At 34.6% G+C, this 11,355-nt stretch overlaps 1 protein-coding gene across 1 annotated transcript in view; it reads right to left on the reverse strand.

The window, feature by feature from the left end:
• Positions 1-11,355, reverse strand: part of SLC26A7 (solute carrier family 26 member 7) — a 329,129-nt gene that overhangs the window by 39,498 nt on the left and 278,276 nt on the right. Inside the window, exon 15 of the mRNA XM_082363299.1 lies at positions 6,735-6,783. Within this exon, the coding sequence (XP_082219425.1) occupies positions 6,735-6,783 (49 nt within the window). The remainder of the gene's footprint in view (positions 1-6,734; positions 6,784-11,355) is intronic.

An 11,355-nucleotide genomic window follows, 5' to 3' on the forward strand; every position in this document is an offset into this window, starting at 1 on the left:
TAAGTTTTAGCCAGAGCAATCAGAGAAGTAAAAGAAATAAAAAGAATCCAAATCGGAAAAGAAGAAATAAAGGTCACTGTTTGCAGATGACATGATACTACACATAGAGAATCCTAAAGATGCTACCAGAAAAATACTAGAGCTAATCAATGAATTTGGTAAAGTAGCAGGATACAAAATTAATGTACAGAAATCTCTTGCATTCCTATACACTAACAATGAAAGGTCAGAAAAGGAGATTAAGGAAACACTTCCATTTACCATTGCAAGAAAAATAGTAAAACACCTAGGAATAAACCTACTTAAGGAGACAAAAGACATGTATGCAAAAAACTATAAGAAACTGATGAAAAAATTAAAGATGATACAAACAGATGGAAAGATATACCATGTTTTTGGGTTGGAAGAATCAACATTGTGAAAATGACTCTACTACCCAAAGCAATCTACAGGTTCAATTCCATCCCTATCAAACTACCAATGGCATTTTTCACAGAACTAGAATAAAAAAATTCACAATCTGTATGGAAACAGAAAAGACCCCAAATAGCCAAAGCAATCTTGAGAAAGAAAAACAGAGCTGGAGGAATCAGGCTCACAGACTGCAGACAATACTGCAAAGCTACAGTAATCAAGACAGTGTGTTACTGGCCCAAAAACAGAAATATAGATCAATGGAACAGGATAGAAAGCCTAGAGATGAACTCACGCACATATGGTCCCCTTATCTTTGATAAATTAGGGAAGAATATCCAATGGAGAAAAGACAGCCTCTTCAATAAGTGGTGCTGGGAAAACTGGACAGCTATATATAAAAGAATGATATTAGAAGACTCCTTAACACCATATACAAAAATAAACTCAAAATGTATTAAAGACTTAAATGTAAGGCCAGGCACCATCAAACTCTTAGAGGAAAACATAGGCAGAACACTCTATGACATAAATCACAGCAAGATCCTTTTTGACCCACCGCCTAGAGAAATGGAAATAAGAACAAAAATAAACAGATGGGGCCTAATGAAACTTAAATTCTTTTGCACAACAAAGGAAACCATAAACAAGATGAAAAGAAAACCCTCAGAATGGGAGAAAATATTTGCAAATGAAGCAACTGACAAAGGATTAATCTCCAAAATTTACAAGCATCTGATGCAGCTCAATATTAAAAAAACAAACATCCCAATCCAAAATTGGGCAGAAGACCTAAACAGACATTTCTCCAAAGAAGATATACAGATTGCCAACAAACACATCAAAGGATGCTCAACATCACTAATCATTAGAGATATACAAATCAAAACTACAATGAGGTATCACCTCACATCAGTCAGAATGGCCATCAACAAAAAATCTACAAACAATAAATGCTGGAGAGGGTGTGGGGAAAAGGGAACCCTTTGCACTGTTGGTGGGCATGTAAATTGATACAGCTACTATGGAAAACAGTATGGAGTTTCCTTAAAAAACTAAAAGTAGAACTACCATGCGACCCAGCATTCCCAGTACTGTGCATATACCCTGAGAAAACCGTAATTCAAAAAGAGTCATATACCACAGTGTTCATTGCAGCACTATTTACAATAGCCAGGACATGGAAGCAACCTAAGAGTCCATCGACTGATGAATGGATAAAGATGTGGCACATATATACAATGGAATATTACCCAGCCATAAAAAGAAACTAAATTGACTTATTTGTAGTGAGGTGGATGGACATAGAGACTGTCATACAGAGTGAAGTAAGTCAGAAAGAGAAGAATAAATATGGCGTGCTAACACATATTTATGTAATCTAAAAAAATAAAACAAAAAATGTTCTGATGAACCTAGGGGCAGGACAGGAATAAAGACGCAGACATAGAGAATGGACTTGAGGACAGGGGGAGGGGGAAAGGTAAGTTGGGATAAAGTGAGAGAGTGGCATGGACTTATATATACTACCAAATATAAAATAGATAGCTAGTGGCAAGCAGCCGCATACCACAGGTAGATCAGCTGGGTGCTTTGTGACCACCTAGAGGGGTGGGATATGCAAGGTCGGAGGTAGACGCAAGAGGGACTACATATGGGGATATATGTATATGTATAGGTGATTCAATTTGTTGTAAAGCAGAAACTAACACACCATTGTAAAGCAATTATACACCAATAAAGATGTTAAAAAAAAAAAAAAAGAAGGTGGTGGAAATGAACCTGAAAAATCACAATGCTAAGAGAGACGTTGACAGAATGCCTCTTGGTAATGGCACAATGTGACTAAAGTGTTTTGGAACACAACATACTAAACATGTTAATGGAAGATTTGTTCACATTTGTGCAGTTTTTTTTTCATTCAGAGCAATATGATGACTTCCATGTTATTATTTATGTAGTTTATATGATTTACATATTTTGATTATTCAATCCAATCTTCCTCTTCTGTAAAGATTGTTGGGAGGGGGTATTTTTTATTATCTTTCCTCTTTCCTACTCCCTTTCCCAGCTAATATCTCCTTTTGCTTTAGTTACTTCCAGATCTCTTCAGTGGTCCCCAAAACTCATGGATGTCTCCTGCTGGTCTCACAGTATCTTAAATTCACTATCTTCTAAAATAAACTTCCCTTTCCTTTTAGCTACCCTTCTGGATTTCCTGTTATTTATCCCAGTTTGAGCGTTTCAAAGCTTCAAATCATTATTTGCATTGCCCTCTCTCTTCCCCCAACACCCGAACAGTGCTGGTTATGTTAATTACATACTGAAATCTCTTTTAAGTCCATCCTCTATCTCCATTTTCACAAGCTTTCAACCAAAGCAGAGGAAGATGGCACTGTCTGTTACCTCCTTTTCCCTGTATTAGCACCAACCCACCCTTCTTGGTTGTGTTCCTGCAGACTGCATCTGGCTCAGAACTCTCAAATCCCAACCTTAAGCAACCTTTCCTGTACACACATCTGTCTTCGATAGGGACTTGAGTTCCTCCTCTGTCCCTAACCAAGTGCACAATCCTGAGAAAGTTACTTATCTATGTCCTCAACATTTTCATCAGTAAAATGAAGAGTATCCTATTACCTATTTGAAAATGGAAGTATAGTTACCAATTATCTATTTCAGTTATTCAGAAGAATGTCCTTTGAAAACTTGGAAGTGCTATACAAATATTAGCATTGTAATTTTCATTTACTGACCTAGTGTTCATTGGACAATGAAGGATAATGCAATGGAAATTTAAAATACATTTCTTCCCTTAGAAATCTAGTTAGGAGGAAAATATGCATGAATGAAACACTTTATAACCATGTAAGGTGATATGTGACTGAGTGAGGCATGTGGTAGTCTCTCCATGTTACTATGATTTCCATCTTATAGCTGAAGACACTGAATTCCAGGCTGCACTTGACTGTATATTCCCCTCTATGGATCTGGCTGACTTCTTCGTCTACCTGAGATTGCCAAAGAGTGTGTCCCTTCAATTTACTTTACTTCTTTATTAAACCTTGAAGAAAGTATAGTATTTGGATTGGCAAAAAAGTAGATTGTTTTAGAAGGGAGAATATAAATAAAGGATCAGATCCAGGGACGATAAAATTAGATGTAGGGGCCATGAACTGATTCATCTGATTGGGAAAGAGAACTTGTGTAATGTGTAGTAAAAGGGAAATCAGTTTGAGAAAATAAGGAAAGGTTTTAGGTGTCAAGATGAGTAGTGGGCACTTGATCCTCAGAAGGGAACCTTTATAATCTCTAATGCCTCAGAAGGCTTTTTAAAAAAAGGTGATTTAAGATTAATGTGTCATTACATCACAGAATAGAATAAAGCTGGGATGGCAACTACATCTCAACTTCTGTGTCAACACCAACCATTTGTAGCAACTTCTTGCAACTGCCTGTTTAGAAGATTCTCAAGTTACTTTGGCTCATAGGAGGAAGTGCCTTGATTAATTAATTCTGTCTGATGTAAGCATGGGAAACTGGGTATTTTCTACCCGTGGAGTAAGACCAAGACTGTCTCATAGCAGAAAAAATTAAAAATATGAAAGTCATACTAATTCATTTTGAATATGGTTAAGGACAGAATTAGAGTCACAGAAGTGAAAATGTAAAGGCAATAAAACCAAGAGTTATAGGTTTTACTAGTTAAATTGAGAGAGGAAACCAAGAACATGAGCAGTAAATGAAACCTGAGGATTTAAAGCTCAGGGAAGTGAGAACAGGAGGTTGCCCCTGAACAAGAGTGAGAGATGGGAGAACCTAGGATACTTTGGAGTGTCAGAAGAGGGGAAAGAAGGAAAATACCAGAAAAATATTCTGGTCAACTAGTCCTGGCTACTATAAAAGGGCCACTGGGTGCCAAAATTTCACAAGGACACAGCAAAGGTGACCATGCCCATCAGCTACTGTTCTGTGCAAATTGAGCCTGATTTAGTGATGCAGAGGTGAGAATGCCCTTAAAAAGTTTCCAGATTAGCAGAAAAGTGAGACCCTTAAGAAATGATCATTAAATAAGTACAATAACAGTATTATACAAGCGTCCTTTGAAAGCACAATGTAGGAGAAAGTAAATTTGCTACAAGAAGTCAGAAGAGACCAGAGAAGCTAACATCTGAGCTGCATCCATGTTGATGTGGGTCATGCAATTAATTCATATATTTATATGATATTTATTTTATTCTATTCTATATGTTATACATTTATTTAGAATACTTTACATAAATTAATATAATAGATATTATAATATGTATTTATTATAATAAGTATTTATATAAACATTCCATATGTTCTTTATCCACTGTACTGTTAATAAATATTTTAGTCGTTTCTGCATTTGGGAGAATGATAAACAAAGCTACTATGAACAATCTTGTATATGTTTCCAGGTACAAATATTAAGAGATTCCTTTTTTATTGTCTTTAGAAAAACAAAAATCAATATGTCAGCTTTTCCTGTTTTTTTTTTTAAGTTTATATAATGGAATTTGAATTTAATGTTTTCTTTCACCTTTTTATCTTTGCCCAATTATGTTTATAAGACTCATCTAGTTTTCATTATTGTATATGTATATAGTATAATAAATATATCAAATAAAAATTCAAATGTACAAATATTCCATAGTTATATATACCTGATAATTTTTTTTTGAAATATGAGCTGTTTCCAGATTTATGTAGTTACAAACAATACTGTGTGAATGTTCTTGTTTATGTAACTTGCTAGAATGTATAACTGGAAGTGGAATTGCTGGTCATAAGGTATGGTATCTTCAACTTTATATGATATTGCCAAACTGTTTTCCAAGATGGTTGTAACAGTTTACACTCCCACTAGCACTGCAAGAAACTATTTGTTGCTGTACATCCTCACCAATACTTGGTATTGTCAGACTTTTAAAAATATCAATTATATATATATATATATATATATATATATATATATATATATATAGTGTTTTATTATGAATTTAATATACATTTCCTCAATAATTATTATAAATAACAATAGTGAATTTAAGCATATTCTCATATGTTTATTGGTATATTTGAAAATGTCTCATTTTGTGAAATGCCTGTTCATGTCTCTTGCCCATTTTCCTAACAGGCCATCTGCCATTTTTACTCCTTGATATGCTGGGGAGTGCAATACTTTCTCCATTTTATTTGTTACACCTATCTCCATTTACTCTGGCTTATCTTTTTATGCTTTATATGGTGCCTTTTGGTAAACAAAAGCTCTTGATAATAATCTAGTGAATTTTAATGATAATGTTTAATATTTCTTATATATATTCTCCTATATTCTCTTCTAAATTTATAATTTGTCTACCACTCCTAGGACTTTGATCCAGCTGGTACTGATTTGGGGTATGGTATGAGATAAAGGTCTAATTTCATTCATTATGGATACATGATTGTCTCATCATTGTATATTAACAAGACTGTCTTTTACTCACTGCTCTGCAGTGCCACTTCTGTCACAAATAAAACACCAATACATGTGAGTTTTTTTCCTCACTTCTGTGCTCTCTACTCTGTCCTATTGATCTGTTCACTTATCTCTGAACCAGTACCACATTGCACTGATTATTAGGGCTTTATAATACATCTATACATACATAAGAAAACATGCTCTCCCGCTTGTTCATATATTTCAACAGTTGTGCCTATTCTTGGCCATTTGAGTTTTTGTACAAAATTTAGAATGAGCTTGTCAATTGCCATTAAAATGTCCTATTGGAATTTTAATTGTGATTCAATTTATATCTATAAATAAATTCGAGGACTGACATCTTTTCAATATTGTACATTCTGATCAGTGGACATTGTATTTCCTTCCATTTTTACAAAAAAATACCATTAATTTGTGTTTCAGGTATTCTTAATGCCTCATAATAAAGTTGTACACCTTCATCCTTTGTAGGTTTATACATCTTAAATTCACTTCTAAAAGATTAGGAGGATGAGAGGGAAGAAGAAGAAAAGAAGGAGGAAGGGGGAGGATAGAATAGGCGTGAGAAAAGAGAAAGAAGGAGGAAGAGAGAAAAAAGAGAGGAGGTTGGAGTAGGCAAGGAGGAGGGAGATGGAGGAGGAGAGAATGGGAGGAGGGAGGAAGAGAAGGTGGAGAGGAGAGGGAGGATGCAGATCAGGAGGAGAGAGGGAGGACAGAAGTAGGAGGCAGAGAGGGAGAAGAAGGGGAAGAAGATTTCATTCTCTGGCCTATATTCAAGTCAGAACACTTAGTTTTTTTTAAGCTAACTCACCATTGCAAATGCCATTGGATAGAGAATTGAGCAATGTGTTTTGTTCACACTGAAATGAAAACAAATATAAAGAAGAATAACATTATAAAAATTCATTTCTGTCCCTGAAAAAGAACATCATTCTTTTCTCCATAAATAACAAAGAAAACTAGTCTCCAATGATTATTTTTCCTAGCTTTTTTTCCAGAATGATAAATACAACAAACTAAAATAATAAAATAATTAGTTCTAAGTTTATGTTAGCTCAGTAGATAATTTAAATTATCAAGTCAGACTATCTTCTTTAGAACATTTTCTGCAAGATTAAGTTTGTTTTGATATTTGATCAGGAATTGAACATTTGTACATGTTTTTCATTGTAGCCTATCTAATCAGAAATTGACTTCATTAACACAGCACCCTCAAAGAGAGACCACCAACCATATATTTCATATTATACAAAAGTTAGTTGTTCACTTAATATGATAAACTCTAGGTCCATCCATGTTGCTGCAAATGGCATTACTTTATTCTTTTTTATGGCTGAGTAATGTGAAGTAAGCCAGACAGAGATAAATATCATATGATATCACTTATATGTGGACTCTAAAAAATAATGATACAAATGAACTTATTTACAAAACAGAAACAGACTCATAGACATAGAAAACAAGTGTATGGTTACCAATGGGGAAAGCGTGGAGGAAGAATAAATTAGGATTTGGGGATTAACATATACACACTACTATATATGAAGTATATAACCAACAAGGACCTACTGTGTAGCACAGGGAATTGTACTTAATATTTTTTAATAACCTGTAAGTGAAAAGAATATGAAAAAAAAGATACATATGTTTGTATAACTGAATCACTTTGTTGTAACCTGAAATTAACACAATATTGTAAATCAACCATACTCCAAAAAAAAATAAAAATTTTAAAAGTTAGCTGTTCATCTGAAGCTCCATGAAAATGTCCAAGAAAAAACATTCCTGATTTATGAAAATGCTGGAGAATGAAAACGACTCTATATCCTACAATTAAACTTCTTTGAAATTAAAAATAATTGATGCCTCTAAAATTATAACATGCTATGTACTTCTCAAAAATGTGTTATTGTTATTACTGTTAATGATGATAGCAATTGTTATTTCTTGAGTACTTACTATATACCAAGAACTTTACATTAATCATTTAATCCTCAGAATAATCCTATGAAGTTACTGAACTCATTTTTCATCTGAAAGTTGGAAAATTTCTGAATTTGGAAGACTTCTAAAGATTGAAATTGTTAAATAATTTGACCAAAGTCACAAAGCTAGTAAGAACTGAGTTAAAACCTGAGCTCATATCTTTCCACTCTGCACCCCATGCTTCAAACTTCTACATTATACTGCTTTTCCCATGAAATCAGATTTCATCTTAGAGGGTGACCACAAAACATCTATTTTCCCTTCTTAATCCCAGTGGTTCAACTTATATATTTTAAGTCTGATTCTGACAGTTATCAAATAATTTTCACCAGGTTATTTTACATTTCTAAGTCTCAACTTTCCTTTATTGTAACATTCAGGTAAAGTCAGTTACATCATGGGGCTGTTGACAATTAAGTTAGATAGCCCATTTAAAGGGACTTGCCCTTGAGAGACAGTCAACAAATGTGCTTCCTTTCCCTCCTCTTAAAATATCTTGTCTGAAATATCTCCTGCAGAAGAATTTTAAATCAGATACTCCACCCTCGAGAAGGTGGAGAATGACTCCACACTCCTTAATACAGGCTGCACATAGTGACTTGCTTTCAAGGACTACAGCATGGAAAGGGGAAAAAAGAGTAATTTTACAGTGAAGAAACCTGACAAATACTATCTCATCCAGGTGATCAAGGTCAACATCAACAGTGATAAATCATGTTTATATTATGTACCCTTGAAACAATGTGATGAAAATGGCACTTCACCTCTATAGTTTTCCTCCTGAAAACCCATATCTCCAGTCCTACCATGAGAAAACTAAGAGATAATTCCACCAGAGGGGCATTCTACAAAATACCTGACCAGTACTACTCAAAACTGTCAAGGCCATCAAAAAAGGGTAAGTCTAAGAAACTATCACAGCGAAGAGAACCTAAGGAGACAGGACAACTAAATGTAATGTAATATCCTGGTTGGAATTCTGGAGCAGTAAAAGGACATTAAGTAAAACTAAGTAAATCTGAATAAAGCATGGACTTTAATTAATGATAATGTACCCATATTGGTTGATCGATTATAATAAATATGTCACACTAATACAAGAAGTTAATAATAGAGGAAACTGTGTGTGGTGTGGGGTATATAGGAACTCTCTATACTAACTTCTCAATTTTCCTCTGTAAATCTAAAACTGTTCCAAAAAATAAAGTCTACTTTAAAAAAAAACCTTGTCTGAGCAAAAGAAAATTTTAGGTAAACAGCAGATTGAAACTTCTCTTGCAAAGTGAGACCACAAAATGGTGATAATATTACAGTGAATATCTGTAGCCTATATAATAATGAGCATGAATCCATCAAACACTAGCAGCCTGAGATCCTTCTAAGCTTCTCCATTCAGGGAGATATTTAATAGTGATATACAGGAAGTATAGCAGTATAATGATATAGAAGTATATAGTTACATAACCTAACAGGGGATCCTTTTTCAGTCTATATTTTGAATAGGATGTAAATCTTCCTGCTCTGGAATGTTTTAAATGCCCTTCCATCACTACTATCTGTTGAAAATGCAGCTGTCAGAGAAGAGAAGATCAAGTCCCTGGCAGAGCACTCCAGTTCAAGGCATAACTATAGACTGCTATGTTCAGCCTGATAAAGGGAGGCAAAGCTGCAGCAGAGATTAATTGATGCAGACTTGTTACTCCAAAACTGAACTTACAATAAGTGCATAGTCCTTAAAATAAGTAGATATCCTAGGCAGACAGTGTGTGACAAGGACAATATGAGATGCCCAAAAGAGCATCCATGCTCAAGACTATCCTTTTAAGCATTCTGAATGAAGGTTTACCCCAGGTTCCTCTGAGAGGAGGAATTCCAGAGTACCATCTGAATCCTTGGTGTGTCCTTTAAAATTCATAATATACAAATATACATACAATATTTGCTTTATTATCATTAGAGTAGAACTCAGTTTCAACAAATTCTTTCTCACCATCATAAAGTTCTGAATTAAAGAATCCTTTTGGGTGCCATTACGTACCAATAATCTAGATTCAATAAACTCTATTTGATTTTTAGACTCAATTTTCTGAAGTCCCAAGTAGGTAAAATCATATATGTAGAACCTTCTCACAGACGACTGTGTTAATGAGATTTGTTTCTAAGGTATACTACAAGGTAAACACATGCTAATTTGCAATTTCTGAAAATAAGTTGGAGCAACCTTAATCTTGCAGGAAAATATTCTAAGGAAAACACTATCAACTATCGATAAATAATTTGTTATAAGAATCCTCATGTCAGGTACTCTACTAGAAATGATAAAGCCTACAAACTAGTATATTATTTCAATAAGTAAATTTAAATTTTGGTAAAATAAGACCACAACTTCTTGTGGGTTAATTAGGTTATTTGACACTCTAGACAGATTTTCCCACAATATTGTTACGCATGGTGGTTATGAGCTTCACGTCAGCCACAAGAACCTACCTCTCTCATAATACAGTTTAACACTCTGTAAGGTATAGAATGGCTTTGTGATTAAAAATAGACCTAATATACAACTTGAACAATTAGGAATATATCTCCCCCTTTGGCGTAAGAGCAAGTTTTTCTCACCCCAAAATCACAGGTGGTAGTTCCTAATATTACAATGAAAGTGACATCCTAAAGATCAGGTGAGGGGTAAAGAAGGTCTGGAGATATATAGACAGGGCCAGCTTCATGGGCTTGAGCCCTGTGCAGTCACACAGGACCCCATGCTTAGAAGGGTCTCTCATTTGGCTTAATGCTCTGTTGTCACCATTTTGAAATTCCTAACAATTCTTGAACGAGGAACTTCACATTTTCATTTTGAACAGTGCCCAGCAAATTTCATATCTGATCTTGTATTTAGGACCTCTGTTGTGTGGATCACTATGAGGCCCAGAGGCAGACGCATGAAGCTGCAGAGACAGGAATGTGGAATTAGCTCCTGAGACACCAGAAGTGGAAGGGCCAAGGTCTCCTATGCATCTGACTGACTGGGAGATAGTATATTCTCAAGGATACAAGAGAAAAAAGAGATCTTTGTTATCTAAAATAGTCAAGAAATGCTTCATTGAGAGGGCATTATTTGCACTCAATCAAACTAATAATACTAGCTAAAATTTTATAGTATTGAGTAAGCCAGGTGCTATTCTAATTTCTTTGTGCATATTAACTCATTTAATCATCTCTAGTACTGATTAGGAAACTGAAACAGAAAAGATTAAATAACTTGGTTAGGGTCCCACCGTTCCTAAGTGGCTCACCCAGGCAGCTTAGCTCCAAAGTCCATGCTTTTAACATTGCAGAGAGCATAAGGATTCAAATGATTACAGATAGCTCATTCACATGAACTCATCCTGATGCACATTTGATTTGCTATCTGTGTTAATTGAGATAATTTATGGAGATAAAGAATGATG

This window comes from Balaenoptera borealis, assembly GCF_965194805.1.
Source record: "Balaenoptera borealis genome assembly, chromosome: 17".
Classification (NCBI taxonomy): domain Eukaryota; kingdom Metazoa; phylum Chordata; class Mammalia; order Artiodactyla; family Balaenopteridae; genus Balaenoptera; species Balaenoptera borealis.